Source organism: Saccopteryx leptura, chromosome 9 (genome assembly GCF_036850995.1).
Source record: "Saccopteryx leptura isolate mSacLep1 chromosome 9, mSacLep1_pri_phased_curated, whole genome shotgun sequence".
Classification (NCBI taxonomy): domain Eukaryota; kingdom Metazoa; phylum Chordata; class Mammalia; order Chiroptera; family Emballonuridae; genus Saccopteryx; species Saccopteryx leptura.
Window position 1 is genome coordinate 24203276 of NC_089511.1, and position 18768 is coordinate 24222043.

Here is an 18768-nt window from a genome sequence, read left to right on the forward strand (position 1 = left end):
TGACCTAGTTGGGGGTTTATACCATCTGCCAGTTACTAAGGGAGACTGAAAATAGGATTTTCCCCCTCCTCAGTGAACTGGCCCCCCAGTTTCAACCTTTCAGAAACTAGTACAATTCTATTAACCAATGTAACTCCAATAAATTCAATTAAAAAAAAAAGATAATTTGAAACAAACTCCAAAACTAGTGTTAAATAAGTAACATACACAAATGGCTCGTATTTTCTTTAAAAAATAAAAACATAACACAGTGGAAAGTTTCCCACCTACTTTATTTTTTATTATTATTTTTAAAGATTTTATTTATTGATTTTAGAAGAGAGGAGAGAGAGAAATGGGGGAGGTGGAGAAGTGGGAAGCATCAACTCACAGTAGTTGCTTCTTTCTTGTATGTGCCTTGACCAGGTAAGCCCAGGGCTTCAAACTGGCAACCTTAGCATTCCAGGTAGATATTTTATCATCCACTGTAACACCACAGGTAAGGCCCCACCTATTTTAATCCTCCATTAATCTAGTTTCTTCTGTATCCTTCCAGGGCATTTGAATACAAATATAACAAAAATATTAATAAATATTTTAATTCTTTTTTTAAAGATATTTATTTTATTGATTTTAAAAAGATAAAGGGAGAGAGCGAGAGACAGACAGGAACATCGATCTGTTCCTGTATGTGCCCTGATCAGGGATGGAACTTGCAACCTCTGTGTTTCAGGACAATGCTCTAAACAACTAAGCTATCTGGCCAGGACAATATTTTTATTCTTCTTGGTCTTCATCCTTGATTACAAAATGATAGTCTACTATACTGAGCAATAACTTTACTTTTTCATTTAACAACAGATCTTGAAAATCTTTCCATACCTGGCATAAAGAGCTACTTTTCCACAACTATGTAATAATACATAGTTCATTGTATGCTGCACAATAGTTTATTTACTCCCTTATCGAAAGGTGCTGAGTTGCTCCTAATTGTTTGCTATCACCAAAAAATGCTTCAATGAAACACCTCCTACACATTCATCATATTGGTATATATACATTTTCAGAAGTAGGACTACTGGGTCAAACGATCTATACATATATTTGCAATTTTAATAAATAATTCTCAATCTCCTTTTCCAACAATTTCTCCCCATCCATTTCCATTTGATATGACAGAAGTTAAAATTCAAGAGATGGTGCCCTGGCCGTATATTTAGTTTGTTAAAGCATTGTCCCAAATCACAGAGTTTGCCAGTTCGATTCCCAGTCAGGGCACATACAGGAGCGGATGTTCCTGTCTCTTGCTTTGTCCTTTCCTCTCTCTAAAAGCAATTAAATAAATAAATAAATAAATAAATAAAATAAAAACAAAAAACAAAAAATTTAAATAAAAGCAATAAAATAAACATTAAACAAAAAATTTTCTTGCCTGACCAGGCAGTGGCACAGTGGATAGAGCGTTGGCCTGGAACACTGAGGTCTCAGGTAGGAAACCCCAAGGTCACCGGCTTGAGTGAGGGCTCATCCAGCTTGAGCCATGGGCTCACCAGCTTGAGTACAGGGTCACTAACTTGAGCGTGGGATCATACACATGACTCCATGGTCACTAACTTGAGCCCAAGGTCGCTGGCTTGAGCAAGAGATCACTCACTCTGCTGCAGCCCTCAGTCAAGGCACATATGAGAAAGCAATCAATGAACAACTAAGGGACCACAATGAAGAATAGATGCTTCTCATCTCTCTCCCTTCCTGTCTGTCTGCTCCCATCTGTCTCTCTCTCACACACACAAAAAAAATTAAATAAATAAATACATTTTTTTTAATTCAAGAGATGGAACTTTTACTTTCATTCATGAAGAATTAATTACTCCAGGAATTACCCCCACAGTAATTAACTAGGCAAAATACAAAAAATAGCCTGACCTGTGGTGGCGCAGTGGATTAAGCCTCGACCTGGAACACCAAGGTTGCCGGTTCGGAACCCTGGGCTTGCCTGGTCAAGGCACATACAGGAAGCAACTACAGTGAGTTGATGCTTCCTGTTCTCCCTCATCTCTCTCTATCTCTCCTCTCTCCAAAAATCAATCAATCAATAAATTTAAAAAAAAATAATTTTCAGTCATTGGATAACAGGCAGGTTAGGACTATGAATACTGAAAGAAGGGAAATAAATAAGATGAACCCAGTAGTGGGATTCAAATAATTTAACAGCCGGTTCTTTGCCCTAATGACTGTCTTATGTATAGAAATATGATATACTGAAAGGTAGTTTATTATTTCATGTATTTAATACTTAAATAAGAACAATAAAAGAGGTCCACAAAGCTAGATACTAAAAGTTTTAAAATATTAATGAAAAAAATATTAAATAAAATAATACTTGACAAAAAAACAATAAACTGTTATTTAAGATATTCCTGGCTGGTCGGCCCAGCGTGTGGAAGTCTCAGATTCGATTCCTGGCCAGGGCACACAGCAGAAGCACCCATCTGCTTCTCCACCCTTCCCCCACTTCTTTCTCTCTGTCTCTCTCTTCCCCTCCCACAGCCAAGGCTCCACTGGAGCAAAGTTGGCCTGGGCACTGAGTATGGCTCCATGGCCTCGGCCTCAGGCGCTAGAATGGCTCAGTTGCAATGGAGCAAAGGCCCAGATGGGCAGAGCCTCGCCCCCTGGTGGGCATGCTGGTGGATCCCGGTTGGATGCATGAGGGAGTCTGTCTCTCTGCTTCCCTGTTTCTCATTTCAGGGGGAAGGGAAAAAAAAAAAAAAAAAAAAAAAAAAAAATATATATATATATATATATATATATATATATATATATATTTCCAATGACAGCTTGTCACCCCCTGGTTGTTTGGCACTTTTTCTCTTTATGTTATGTTTGTTTACTAAAGTAGCAAACACAAGGAAATTAAAATGTAGTGTTTCATCAAAGGTGCAATGAGTTTTATAAAATGAATAAATAAATATTACAGGCATAGTTCCACCAAGTTTTTCACCTATGGACAGAATGAGCATTACTATAGGCGCTTAGAATACACTGTTGCACAGATGAACGTTAAAAAAGAATAAGGAGCCTGACCAGGCGGTGGTGCAGTGGATAGATCGTCAGGCTGGGATGTGGAAGGACCCAGGTTCGAGACCCCGAGGTCTCGGTCTGCTGAAGGCCCACGGTCAAGGCACATATGAGAAGGCAATCATGGAACAACTAAGATGTCACAATGAAAAACCGATGATTGAAGTTTCTCAGCTCTCTCTGTTCCTGTCTGTCTTGTCCCTATCTATCCCTCTCTCTGACTCTTTCTCTGTCTCTGTAAAAAAAAAAAAAGGAGTAAGGAATGTAAATCTGTAAACTCCACATTGGGAGACTGCCCAGGTGCCCACCTTAGAGAAAACCCTGATTACAAGTGCCATTTTAAGAACCAGTTCGCCAAACTCAACAAAAAATTAGATATTGGTTCTGCTGAACTGGTGCAAACAAGCTGAATCCCACCACTGAGTGAACCTGATGATAACCCCAGACACAGAAGCCCTCATTGTTATCCTGTTCCAAGAATACCATCTCCGTGTGCTGCAAATGTTAACTACCCTATACCCAGCAATGTAAAAGAATGTCTTTCCACTATATTCTTTATCCAATCTCAGAGATTTCCCACTTTGCTTTCTCCTGCCTCCTTAATCTACCACCAATGAATTTCATATAATACCCCTTAAGTCTCCTCCTTTGATTTTAATGTATAAAATAAGATGCAAAACTGCCATTCTCTGGAGTTCTTTCTTTACTCTTTTTTTTTTTTTTTAGAAAGTTGGAATAGCTATATTTTTTAATTTTTTAAAAATTTTTTAAAATTCATTTTTAGAGAGGAGAGAGAGAGGGAGAGAGATAGAGACAGAGAGAGAGAAGGGGGGAGGAGCCGGAAGCATCAACTCCCATATGTGCCTTGACCAGGCAAGCCCAGGGTTTCAAACCGGCGACCTCAGCATTTCCAGGTCGACGCTTTATGCACTGAGTTCTTTCTTAATCTGTTGAGATTTTGCTTCTCAGCAATTGTTGTCAGTTTGGCTCAAATAGATCTAAAAAACCTCTACAGGGTTGGTTGGACATTTCTTACATTGGCAATTTTTTTTACTTTTTCTTTATTTAATTGTGTTTACATAGATTCTAGGGTCACCCCGAATGCCTCCCCTCTTCCCCTTATTCCCCTCAACATCTCCCTTGCCCCCCATCCTACAGCGTCCTCCCCCCTTCCCTTCAGGTTTATCCCATCCTATCATTCCCTTTCCCTCTGTCCTCTTTTTCTCTGGTCCCTTTGATCCCTCCTCTATCTCAATTCCGTTCCTCAGTTCTCATTATTCCTTGGATTCCTCAAATGAGTGAGGTCATATGATATTTTTCTTTCTCAGCCTGGCTTATTTCACTCAACATAATAGTTCCAGGTCCCTCCATATTGTTGCAAAAGGTAAGATATCCTTCTTTTTCATAGCCCCATAGTATTCCATTTATATATGTACCACAGCTTTTTAATCCACTCGTCCACTGACGGACACTTGGGCTGTTTCCAGATCTTCGCTATTGTGAACAATGCTGCCATAGCTCCAGTGGCGCAATCGGTTAGCGCACGGTACTTATACATTGACAATTTTTATATTTATCTGGTTTTACAAAGGGCAAAAAGATACAATCAATGCCTGTTGTTTCTCAGCTGATAAAATAGCTGTTCTTAGTCATTCCATCGATGGAGGGAGGATATTTTAAGTATAAGTAGTTCAGTCTCCAAAATGTGAGAGCTATTTTTTTTCCTCTTCTATAAGAAAATGGATTACTTCTCAGCCTTTTGGCTAAGATCAAGTGGAGAAAATGGAGTTTTCCTTCGTCTGGCAGGCAGTATAATTCCAAATTTAGTCATTATTTAGGCCAACAGAACTAAAAAACAGTTGGCAGAACTGAATCCTTTCATCTAGAGAATTCATCTTCATTCTTTTGCACTCCATAATCTCAAAGTATATACATTTTAAATACCTCGTAGGACTATTTAAATGTTTTTTATCTTACTCTTCTAGTAAGTTCAACTCAAGTTTTCTTGAAGGAGCCTTGAAAAGATTATATAGAAGGTATGCAGCATTATAGTTCACATTTCTCTTAAGAGGGTGAACATAAAGCCTTATCTTAAATGATTTTATCTACAACAACAAAGGGAATGAGAAAGAACAGACCACTTATGGGCAAATGCAATTTGATGGATGGTCTACATATTCAAAAATTTTCCATCCCCATCATAACACTGTTGGAAGTAGGTTTCATATCTGTTTTACAGATAAGAAAATTGAAAGTTCAAGAGATTGATTTATCCAAGGTCATAGTAAGTGGTAAGTGAGCTAGGATTTTACCTATACTTTATCTACACATAAATTTTTATCTATACACTCTGTAGTTCCAAAGCGCATTCTATTTTTCCATTCACCATACTGTTTTTCCTACCACGGGCTCCAATGACTATAGGACATTATCTGTTCTGATTTTTATTTCATAGTAATAGCTCAGTAGATAACACTAATTAACAGATGAGAGATTTTGTTCATGATTAAAACTCTCCGTTACATCCCCTCCCTGCTTCATGCAGTTTTTGTCCACTTCATGTTATTTTGTTGTTGTTTTTTAGCGAGAGAGACAGAGAGAGGGATAGACAGGAACAGAGAGAGACGAGAGGCATCAATTCTTCGTTGCAGCACCTTAGTTGCTCATTGTTTACTTTCTCATATGTGCCTTGATTGGGGGGCTAGAGCCAAGCCAGTAAACCCTTGCTAAAGCCAGCAACCTTGGGGCTCAAGCCAGCGACTATGAAGTCATGACTATGCTCTTATGCTCAAGCCAGCAACCCTGCACTCAAGCTGGTAAGCCTGCACTCAAGCCAGATGAGCCCACACTCAAGTCAGTGACCTCAGGGCTTTGAACTTGGGTCCTCAGAATCCCAGGCCAATGCTCTATTCACTGCACAACCGCCTGGTCAGGCCACTTCACGATGTTTTTCATATTACAGAGCTAATTTGGCCAGTGCAGGAATTTTGGGAGTTCTGTTAAAAAGACTTGCAGGCTGTCTTTCTAACTTTAACTTCATTACAAATGAAACCTTCCTAGACACAAGAACAGTTCTTTAAACATGATTTCTTTGTCTTTGATTCTTTTCTTTTTTGTAATTTTGCCGTTGGGTTGATTTATAATTTATATGTACATTCTATGGCTAATTTCATTTCACTTCACTGTTTATCTTGCTTATTATTTTAAATATACTGTATGTCACTTTTTTATTTTTTAAAGAAACTCAAAACCATTTTAAGAGCATGCTCTATTTTACAAGTGTACATATACAGGAATTTAAGTCAGCACTCATTTTCACTATGACTCCCCCTACAAAGTTATACATGTTATTCAAGCTTTTAATAGAATTTATAGGTACTGTAAATACTATGCATTCAGCCTAGCATAATTTTCTAATTTCAGTAAAGTTATTAAAGATGAATGAAAACAGATGGTTGGTTCTCTTAACCCATCGTTTTTAGATTCCAGTCCACACTGCTTGTTCCTCCACACTCTATTTTAATGCAGATACAGGGTTAGTACTGGTACAGTTCTAAGGGCCATCCCTGAGATTCTTAAATTTCAAATGTATCTAGCTCAACCAAATAAAGATGAGTCACTTATGACTTCCTGTTTCATAAGAATATTGTTTCTCTCAAGTTGCAGGAGCTACAGCACCCCTGACAACTCATAAATTAGGCATGCCAAAGATGAGATCCATCCATTAACCAGACTGGGAGGCATTTTAAGGTAGCTAAATTAAGAAAGTCATATGAACCACCAACTTGAGAAGAATATAAAGTATTAAAGAGCTTTTTTTCTGATCCTCCCAACCACTTCCTCTACTGTATGCCCATAGAATTTTTTTCCTAAATATTTTATTTATTTATTTTAGAGAGAGGGGAGAGAGAGAGACAGAGAGAGAAAGTGGGAAGCATCAACTCATAGTAGTTGCTTCTCATATGTGCCTTGACCAACCAAGCAAGCCCGAGTTTTGAAATAGCGACCTCAGCATTCCAGGTCGACACTTTATCCACTGAGCCATCACAGGTCAGGCATGCCCATAGAATTTACTTTATCCTTCTCTTATTGTACTCACTACTATATAGCTTGTATTATGCTTTTCAGTAAGGATACCCTATTCTTCTTCCAGATCAGTGATGTCCAACAGAAATACAATGTGAGCCACATATATTGTTCTATGTTTTCTAGTAGTCACATTAACAAATAAAAATTGGCTTCAAAACCTAATATATCCAAAATATTGTCATTTAAACATGTAATCATATAAAAATTAATGGAATAGTTTACATTTGCATGGGGGGGGACTAGTCTTCAAACTCAAATGTGTATTTTATACTTACAATTTTTAACTATCTAACAGCTACTTTTAGCTGGCGACTACCACATTGAACTACTATAGAAATGGGGGAGAGGGAACGTCCGGATATTTCACAGCTGGAGAGACTTACTTTCAAATCATAAATCCATGCCCTGGCCAGGTATCTCAGTTGATTAGAGCATCATCCCCCTACACCAAGGTTGCTCCCCAGTCAGGACACATACAAGAATCAACCAATGGCCTGACCGGGCTGTGGCGCAGTGGATAGAGTGTCGGACTGGGATGCAGAAGACCCAGGTTTGAGACCCCGAGGTCGCCAGCATGAGCAAGGGCTCATCTGGTTTGAGCAAAAGCTCACCAGCTTAAGCCCAAGGTCGCTGGCTCGAGCAAGGGGTTACTCGGTCTGCTGAAGGCCCGCGGTCAAGGCATGTATGAGAAGGCAATCCATGAACAATTAAGGTGTTGCAATGCGCAACGAAAAACTAATGATTGATGCTTCTCATCTCTCCGTTCCTGTCTGTCTGTCCCTGTCTATCCCTCTCTCTGACTCTCTCTCTGTCTCTGTAAAAAAAAAAAAAAAAAAAAAAAGAATCAACCAATGAATGCATATATATATGTAGACCAACAAATCAATGTTTCTCTCTAAAATCAATGTACACAAATTTTTTTTACAAAATCTTAATTTCAGCCCTGGCCAGATGGCTTGGTTGGTTAAAGTATCATCCTGAAGTACAGAGGTTGCTGGCTTAATTTCCTGTCAGGGCACACAGGATGAAGGCAAGATTTTATACTTCAATGGCCATATATTTTGTTTAATATACATTGGAAAAATATAATTAATATGTCAAGCTCAAGAATCCATGTACATCTTCACTTACCATAGGACTAAAGTATACAATCCCTACTTAAGGAGGAGAAAATGATATAATTTTTAAGCTCAGAGTGGCAGAGCTGAGTTCCACCCAAGTCTAAATACTGGCCCTGGCCAGTTGGCTCAGCAGTAGAGCATTGGCCCGGCATGTGGAAGTCCAGGGTTCAATTCCTAGTCAGAGCACACAAGAGAAGTGACTATCTGCTTCTCCACCCTTCCCCTTCTCTCTCTCTCTTCCTCTCCCAGAGCCGTGGCTTGAATGGTTGGAGCAAGTTGGTCCCAGGCACTGAGGACAGCTCCATGGCCTCACCCCAGGTGCTAAAACAGCTCTGTTGCCAAGCAACGAAGCTATGGTCCCAGATGAGCAGAACACTGCCAGGCTCAGGACTTGCTGGGTGAATCCCAGTCAGGGTGCATATGGGAGCCTGTTTCTGCCTCCCCGCCTCTCAATTAAAAATAATTAAAAAATAAGAATTTAAATCTTAATTTTGTGCTCTTTTCACTGCTAAAGAACTTACTGTCTGTATGACACCGAGTGATTAACACTGTCTTCTTACATAAATGTTTCTCAATAACAGTCTCATTTATCAAACAAACTATAAGCAATGGTGGTGTCTTAAAGTACTACTGTTTTTCCACAATGACAGGTGCAGAATAGGAGATCAATAATGCCTTGATTATGTGGTTAGATTGCTTCCAACCACTGAGAGTTAGCACAGGAGGAAATTCCTATGGCTCAAACAAAACAATCATAATATACCCTAAAGCCAAACAGTTTGGATTAATTGCTGTTTGCATTATTCACATCACTATTTCCCCCCACGAATGAAAAATCAGGAGATAGTACACAATAAATACTAGAAACTATAGGCATATCTCATTTTACTGCGCTTCATGTGATTGCACTTCACAAATGTTTCAGTTTTTACAAATTGCAGGCAATGCCTTCCACCAGAAAAAGATTATGACTTACTTTACTGTGGTAGTCTGGAACTGAACCCAGAATTCTTCCCAGGTATGACTGTATACAACATATACATATAGAGAATATATATAAATACAGGGAACAACTCAGTGATCAAATAACAGGGATCTTAAAATTGTACTATACTGCCCACAAAAAGAAAGGGATATTCCAAAATGAATATGAAGTTATAAAATATCCCCTAATTTTTGTGAGCAGTGTATTATCTAAACCTTCCATTTAACATATGGAAAACTGAGACTCAGAGTGGTAAGATGACTTGCCAATAGTCATGAAGTTAGTTAATGACAGTGTCAGCTGCAGTTCTCATTCACTCTTCGTGATGTTCCATGGATTAAACACAAATAGTAGGGGGATATATACAATATATATCTAGATTATTACAATATAGTAATACAAATCCTGCTTAAGGTAAGATGGAATTTTAAAATCTTTTCATTAAGCATAAATGCTGCTCAATATGGACTCAGACTAGTAATTAAATTAGCTTTGCCTAATAATGCTGGCCTATCTGTCTGAGAAAGCCACAATACTTGACCACAAAGAGCTGTTGCTATCCAACTGTTTTTGGTAGTGAAGTAAAGAAGATTCTAATTTCAGGTCATCGTTTTCATTTTGTGTCCATTTATGAACCCCTGGCATTCTCAACAGTTACATACTAAGTTCCCTAGCTGCAAACATCCATTGTAGATTGGAAAAAGGATAGTCTTTGAAGTCAAAAACAACTTCTGAATACCAGCTCTATCACTTAGAATATAACATTGAACAAACTACTTCATCTCTCTGGGCCTGTTTCTCAACTAAAATAATAAGATTACACTATCCACTTCACAAGGCTATCAAAAATATTACATGAGATAATACAAATAGTACAGTACACTGTCTTAGGACATAGTTAAGTGAAAGGTGAAGAATAGAGTAAGAAAAATGTTCACTTATGAGTGTGAAAGTGAGTTTATGGTTTGTAACGTTGAAATGTTAACTCCTGTTCAATACCTAAAATAGTCCACCTTAAATAAATATTTACAAAGCCTTCACTCTGTGCATAACTCAGAGACAGTTGTTCACAAATTTATGGTCTGATATTGATATACCAAGAGAAGATACCAAGAAATTCAGAAGACATATTTCATGATGCTTTTTAATACTAAAAATAACACTTAGGTTCTAGTTTTATTTTTAAGTCCTTATCAGAAACATACATTGAAGTCTTAAAGAAAAATAATATAGTCCCCAAACAGAAAACTGAAGTTGGGTGAAGTATACATAAAGAATCATCATACTAGTCTCTCTACTGCAGTTCATGTTTGAAATTTTCCAAATTAGCCTGACCAGGCAGGGGTGCAGTGGATAGAGCGTTGATCTGGGACACTGAGAATCCAGGTTCAAAATCCCGAGGTAGTCAGCTTGAGCATGCATTCATCTGGCTTGAGTATGAGCTCACCAACTTGTGCGTAGGGTCACTGGCCTGAGCATGGGATCATAGATATGACCCCATGTTTGCTGGCTTGAGCTCAAAGGTTGCTGGCTTGAAGCCCAAGGTCACTGGTTTGAGCAAGGGGTCACTGACTCAGCTGGAGCCCCCCAGTCAAGGTACGTATGAGAAAGCAGTCAATGAACAACTAGTGTTACAAGTACAAGTTGATGCTTCTCATCTCACTCCCTTCCTGTCTCTGTTTCTCTCTCTCACTTAAAAAAAAAAAAAATCCAAATTAGAAAGCTTTGTTTGCCCTGGCTGGTTAGCTCTGTGGATAGAGCATCAGCTGGATCCACAAACCTGGATATGGACATCCCAGGTTCAATTCCCAGTCAGGGCACACATGAGAGCGACCATCTGCTTCTCTTTTCCTCCCTCTCCCTTTTCTCTCTCTTTCCCCTCTCACAGCTGATTCGAGCATTGGCCTAAATGGGGGCTGCTGGGTGGATCCTGGTCAGGGTGCATGTGGGAGTCTGTCTACCTTTCCTCCTCTCACTTAAAAAAAAAAAGCATTGTTTTTTTAAAAATCTAACAGCAACAAAAAAAATTAACTACACATAGTACTAATAAACTTCTCCTAAGGAACCAACGTCTCCATCTAAAGCTTTTTCTAAACCAAGAAACTATTGGTCATTTCAGCCAAAATTACACAAAGTATTTTAAAATTATACTCTCAACATAAGCATGTCTTATCTTTTAATTATAGAGCAGTATCTTTTCTTGCTTTGGAATTACTACTACTACACCTGTTAGAACAACCCACAGTGTATTTTTCCTTTTCCCTGTATGTTCTACAGTTGATCCGAGCCAAAACCCCAAGAAGCGATTTCCCCTATACTTTCTAACTATTTTATCAGTAACTAAAACTAATAACAGTTACACACACACACACCAAGAACTCTAATATCCCACCATTACACCTACTATTTATTAGTGGGCCCACTGGATACCTGACCTTTTAAAAAACATGATTCATCTCAAAAGAAACAAATATGATTCATCTGAGAGTGACAAAAAAAGCAAGAGCCCTGTCCAAATAGTTTAGTTGGTTAGAGCACCATCACCATAGGCCAAGGTTGTGGGTTTGATCCCCAGTCAAGGCACATACAAGAATCAACCAATGGCTTGGCCTGTGGTGGCAAAGTGGATAAAGTGTCAACCTGGAATACTGAGGTCACGGGTTCAAAACCCTGGTCTTGCCCAGTCAGGGCACATCTGACAAGGTGTTTCTCTTGTTTTTCTCTCTCCTCACCCTGTCCTCTCTCTCTGAAAAAAGAGGCCCTGGCTGGTTTGCTGAGAGGTAGAGCATCGGCCTGGCGTGCAGGAGTCCCAGGTTCGATTCCCAGCCAGGGCACACAGGAGAGGCGCCCATCTGCTTCTCCACCCCTCCCCCTCTCCTTCTTCTCTGTCTCTCTCTTCCCCTCCCGCAGCCAAGGCTCCACTGGAGCAAAGTTGGCCTAGGCGCTGAGGATGGCTCCATGGCCTCTGCCTCAGGCGCTAGAGTGGCTCTGGTCGCAATGGAGCGACGCCCCAGATGGGCAGAGCATCACCCCCTGGTGGGCGTGCCGGATGGATCCTGGTTGGGCGCATGTGGGAGTCTGTCTGACTGCCTCCCCGTTTCTGGCTTTGGAAAAATACAAAAAAAAAGAAACATTAAAAAAAAATTTTTTTTTTTGAAGGAAGACTTCGGCCCTGGCCAGTTGGCTCAGTGGTAGAGCATCCACCTGGTGTGTGGAAGTCCTGGGTTTGATTTCTGGTCAGGACACACAAGAGAAGCACCTGTCTGCTGCTTCTCCTCCCTTCCTCCTTTCTCTCTGTCTCTCTCTTCCCCTCCCACAGCCAAGGCTCCATTGGAACAAGTTGGGCTAGGTGCTGAGGATGGCTCCATGCCTCTGCTTCAGGTGCTATAATGGCTCCCGTTGCAACGGAGCAAAGCTCCAGATGGGCAGAGCATCGCCCCCTAGTGGGCTTTCTGGGTGGATCCCGGTAGGGTGCAAGCAGGATTTCTGTCTCTCTGCACCCCCTCCACTTCTCACTTCAGAAAAATACAAAAGAAAAAAAAAAAAGAAAGACTTCTCCACATAACACACACCTTCAAAATAATGGCCAAATGACTGAGAAAATGCTATGAACATAGTCTGTATTCAATTTTACTACACTTTCTACATATATTTTTAATTTGTTGGCATATGATGCATTAGCCAAATTGAAAATATCAGTTGAAATTCTTTTTTTCCGCCTGACCAGGCGGTGGCGCAGTGGACAGAGGGTCAGAGTGGGATGCAGAGGACCCAGGTTCGAGACCTCAAGGTCGCCAGCTTGAGAGTGGACTCATCTGGTTTGAGCGCAGGCTCATCTGGTTTAAGCAAAGCTCACCAGCTTGAACCCAAGGTCGCTGGCTCAAGCAAGGGGTTACTCAGCCTGCTGACAGCCCACGGCCAAGGCACATATGAGAAAGCAATCAATGAACAACTAAGGTGTTGCAACGAAAAACTGATGATGGATGCTTTTCATTTCTCTAAGTTTCTGTCTGTCCCTATCTATCCCTCTCTCTGACTCTCTGTCTTTGTAAAAAAAAAATTTTTTTTCCACTTTTATTGAATTTATTGGAGTGACAATTGTTGTTAATAAAATTATACAGGTTTCAGGTGCACAATTCTACAACACATCATCTGTATATTGCACTGTATGTTCATACCAAGTCAATCAGTTGAAATTACTTAAAGGTAACTATAAATGCCTTTAAATACATTTTGTAAGTGAACTGCTACATAACTTTGAACACTGTATTACAGAAAACCTTAACATATTTGAATTTAAGACTTGGTGAACATGCGGTGCAGTGTACAGATAATGTATTACAGAATAGTACACCTGAAACCTATGTAATTTTATTAATCACTGTCATCCCAATAAGTTCAATTAAAAAAAAAAAGACTTTACCTGGTAACCTATATGAATGTCTAGCCTCTGTGCTATACACCTGAAACTAATACAAAAAAGCATTGAATGCAAACTGTAATTAAAAAAATAAAAATAAATAGAAAAAAGACAACACTATATTCCCCCATGTTGTTTCAAAATAAAAACATGGTTTACTATACAGCTATCTAAATACTCACATGCTTTGCCTTTTTCACAATTCTAATAGCAAGCACACAGAATTTGTATCCAAAATGATAAAGAAGTACATGTCTACTTACTGAACAGCAAATACAAAACAGATTCCATAATTTTACTTCAAATGTGCCTAGTAGTTTACTTTTTTAAGTTACGCTCTTTCAAGCACATAAATCAGATTTAACTAGTTCTCAAACTAAGTGGAATAAAATTTCCTCTGCTGTTTTTAAAAAGGTTTAAAAATAGTTGTTCATGGTACTCTTCCTTATTTCTATGTGTATAAAATTTTATGTATAGTGTCTGACCTGTGGTGGCGCAGTGGGATAAAGCGTCGACCTGGAACACTGAGGTCGCTGGTTTGAAACCTTGGGCTTGCCTGGTCAAGGCACATATGGGAGTTGATGCTTCCTGCTCCTCCCCCTTCTCTCTCTCTCTCTGTCTCTCTCTAAAAAATCAATAAATAAAAAATATTTAAAAAAAAAATTTTATGTATAAAAATTGGAAATTTAGAATCCTCCTTACCCCTCCAAATACCCACACTTTCAATTTACATGACATCTTTCCTTCCTCTGGAGTATAAAACTGATGCTATTAGTTTACTCGTTCTCAATTGACAATATTAACTGACTATGCACTGAATTAGGTACTCTGGAAAGTTACAAAGGAAACATAAGACTCAGTAACTCCTCTCAAAGAGTACATCATCTTATAAAGGAAGAAAAATGTAGTTACTGAAACAATATCCTTGCTGAGAATCTTACAGGCAAAGGAGCAAGGACTACATTTCCAGGCCAGGTTCTTTACAGTAAGTAAAGCAAGAAAGATAGTACCTACTAAATTAAACAGACTCCAAAAGTGGTCAGATCTACTTATATGTATGCTGCTACACTTCTACATGCATGACAAAAGGAGACCATTCCAGTAAATAGAGGTTTCCATATGCCCCTGATGCACACAAAGAAAGAGACATGAACTCCTTGAATGGGCCACTGCCATTTTTCCTGATAATGTCCTGTTCTGCCTGAACCACAAACAATGTGTTTGATCACCAATATCAGGATCCCCGTTTGAGGGGACAACTTCTACTACATATCATCAACAACACACAGAAAATTCCAAAAAGCTTGACAGTTAAAAGAGTTTTCGCTGCATCTACTAGAGGAGTAGCTGAAGAATAAAGAATAACAAGGGATTATTATCCTTCTAATATTCAAGTTGTAGCTGAGAAGTCACTGAAGGAAGGCCACATATTTCTGCCAGCTCTGGAAACTTCTTTTCTCTCTCTGTCTCCAGCCTATATATGTCTTTTCCTCTCCTGAATTGCTTTGTATAAAATACTAGATCAAATATCACCACTGTGGGATTGATGGCTGGGGGTGGGGACAGACTGCTAAAAGAAGCAATTTTCTACAATGGTCTTCCCATTACCATGAACACCTTAGACAACTCGAATGACACAATCTGCCAAACAAAATTGTATCAAACAGTAACTGCATTCTACTTGTCGACCTTTGGGCCTAATTCTATACACCTAAACACCTCCGCTTTCTTTTAAGTGTCCCGATCAGATTTGCTCCAAACTTTGAGAATTGTCAGATATGCAAATATGTCTGCAGCATTAAATCTAGAAAAGAAATGCTCTGTCACTTAACTGAATCACGTCAAATAACAAAAAACCTAGATTTCATTAAGAGGTTCTGTTAAAATCATATTCGTATGTCTGAAAGACAAGACCTCACAATCCAATCACAACTACTGTATACGTATTAGTTTCAAATGTTGCCCCAGCTTTTCAAGCTCTGGGATTCTAAATCACTTGTAATACTAGTTTAAACAGTACAAAAAGACCAAAAGAAGTGTAGGGGGTTTGAGGGGTAGGCAAGCATACATTCGTTTCAGCAACCGGTAAGAGAAATTTTCGAATTACAAAAGAATGGGGTAAAAACAGTAAATTCGTCTGTTGACTACAATACACATCGGACAGAACCCAAGTTACCTAAACAAACATTCTCTTCTGGTAATAAACAGCAGTTCACTTCTTTAACAGCGTTTAAATGCGTCAACCATTTTCATGTTAAAAGAGAGTTGCTACAAATTGTCAACTCGAAACCGACGGCAAAATACTGAACCGGCCTTCAGCAAGAAGCCACTGTGTTTAGAGCATCACACAAAAGACCCGAGGCAAACATAAACACGCTCTGGGCCTTCGCAGACTGCGGCCAGGAGCGGGGTCTGCGTTCCATAGCCCCGCACTAGAGAGGGAACCAGGGGTGGGGGTGGGGTCGTCTTCTCGGAATGCGCCGAGGAGCGAGGCACAGGGAGGGAAGCAGCAAGAGCAGCACGGAGGAAGCGAGAGAAGCAGCAGACCGGCGTCATTGGCTTCCAAAGCTGGCGACACCCTCCGGCCCGCACCAGGCCTGGCCCTCCCGGCCCCGTCCCGCCTCCTCACCTCCCTCACGTCCTGCAGGCACTCGAGCACCGCCAGGTTGTTGCTCCAGGTGTGCTTGGGACACACACGGGTCACGTCCTCCCTGCAGGACTCTTCCTCTGCAAGCTTCCAGCCCCCGCCAGCCCCTCCGGGCCCCGCTCCGCCCCGCCGGGCCGGAGGCCCACCCGCCGGGAAAGGTGGTTGCGGCGGCTGAGGTGGTTGTTGCTGCTGCTGTTGCTGTTGATGTTGCTGCTGTTGCTGTTGATGCTGCTGCTGCTGCTGCTGCTGCTGCAGTTGGAGCTGAGCTGACTGAGGCATCTGGGGCAACTGCTGACCCACTGGCCCGCCGCCTCCAGCCTGCCCTACGATGGGCACAAAGTTGGCGCCGGGGCCTTGGCCCTGGCTGTGGCCGCCCTGGCTCGGTATTTTCTGGGCCCCAGCCGCCACGAGCAGCAGCAGCTGCAGCGCCGCCGACAAGCGGAACATCCTCCGTACACGTCCACACACCGCCATCTTGGGTCGCGGCGAGCTCGACGCAGCCGCCGGCGCCGCGTATTTAAATGAGGGGGAGGGACCGCTGGGCGGGGCTCGGCAGGCTCACCCGAGCCCCTCCCCGCCTGGCGCGGACCCGGGAGTTGAAGCACAGCCGGGTAGGAGGGCGCTCTCGGAACAGCCCACGCCCAGGACTTCGGCGGGCTAAAAAGCCGCGCTCCTTGCCGGGGGTGTTCCCGGTGCTCTTTAAAAAGCCTAGGTTTAGCGGTTTTGCCTTATTCCTTTGGTTGTCGGGTTGCCACAACCAAGATGGCCGGTAGAGTAGGTTGCCCGTTCAATATATTGTAGAAGTGAACTTCACACGATCAGGTGTACTCCAGAATATAAGAAGCCCTTCTTATATCTTTCCCTGCTTCCTTCAACCTGCTTCAAGTCTTTCTTACCCAGAAAAGGCAGCGCTGAATCCTGAGCACAGGTGACGAGGAGGAGCTCTAATGTTAAGTATAATTGTGAAGATTAGAAATAATAGTGAAGTGCCTGACACACAATATGGAATTCAAAGTTACAGCCAGCATTATAAAATCAACTGAAGCCTTTTTGTGCGTGAATCCTGATTGTAAGCCAGAACTTAAACTCATGTTTAAAAGAGAAAAAGAAAATAAAAAATGTTAAGTCTGTACCTGGGTAGCTTTTCTTGCTGACTTGAATGAAGCACTTTAGTCAGGGATTGGTTGTTTCACCTCACAGTAGTGTGCCCTCCCTCTCTTTAGGAGAGATGATATCTTCCCAAAGCTTTTGCACATTCGTTGTGTCCTTTGGGCCATGCATCAGGACTGGGTTGGGTTCTAATTAAACTGAGGAATGGCACAGAGATGGTAACATTTCTGCACCGCAGGATTAATTGATTTGTCCAGGATAACCTCTGCCAGCCTAGGACCAGAATCCCTGGGACTTCCACTGTTCTGGTGCACTTTTATCCTACTCTGCCAATCCAGCATGTTAGAGAATGATGGCAGCTTGGAGCATGTGACACCAACTAGTCAAACATGTCCAAAAATGCAGTTTTTGGATAAAGCGTCGACCTGGAAATGCTGAGGTCGCCGGTTCGAAACCCTGGGCTTGCCTGGTCAAGGCACATATGGGAGTTGATGCTTCCAGCTTCTCCCCCACTTCTCTCTCTCTGTCTCTCCTCTCTCCTCTCTCTCTCTCTCTCTCTCTCTCTCTCTCTCTCTCTCTCTGTTCCCCCCTCTCCTCTATAAAATGAATAAATAAAAAAAAATTTTAAAAAATTTAGGCCAAAAATGCAGTTTTGGCTATGCTGGACCACAAATAGGCAGTCAAAAACAGATCTGACATAACGAGAGCCTGATACCGAATATTCAGGGGGATACAAACTGCCCACTGTGGCTGACTCTAGGTCTCTGTTTCTGAGACTGAGGGTACGTTGGCATCTCGACCAACACTCACATTTACTACTACTGCCATAAAATGGTCCTGAGACTGCTGCTTATCTCAAGCATCGACTAATGCAGCCCAGGGTAGACCAGATAAGTGTATGTACTTATAAACAGATACACTACACTGCATAGGTAACTCAATCAGGCATGCAAGAGACATCACCAGAAGTTCTTTAAAAGGTCACTAGAAACCATTCATTCTCAATGATGGATCCGCACATACCCAGGCAAAAGGAAGATTATTTTAAGCTGGTTTAGGCTAGAAATTGACAATCTGCTAAAAGAAGCCAGTAGTTGTTTATCTCTCATCCTGCAATGAGGAAACCCTACACCCAGCCACAGATTGCCTCTGGAGATAGAGAGGAGTATATATGAGCCTATCTTGAAATCACAGTGACCAAGTAGCTAGAAACCAAGAGAAATCTGGGAACCTGGCCAGCTCAGGCTGTGGCAGCTAGTCTAGACTTTCCATAAGGCAAACCCCCAAGTCAGTGGAAAGAGGGTTGACTTCATCCGGATCTCAAAGCCTCCTTGACTTT

The 18768-nt window shown here is 41.1% G+C and overlaps 1 protein-coding gene across 2 annotated transcripts in view; it reads right to left on the minus strand.

Moving 5' to 3' along the window:
- GLG1 (golgi glycoprotein 1) overlaps window positions 1-16803 on the minus strand; it is a 160196-nt gene extending 143393 nt beyond the window's left edge. For both annotated transcript variants that reach the window (XM_066349412.1, XM_066349413.1), the window contains exon 1: window positions 16302-16803. In XM_066349412.1, coding sequence (XP_066205509.1) covers window positions 16302-16793 — 492 coding nt within the window. In that variant the 5' untranslated portion in view covers window positions 16794-16803. The remainder of the gene's footprint in view (window positions 1-16301) is intronic.
- Between the last annotated feature and the right edge of the window lie 1965 nt (window positions 16804-18768).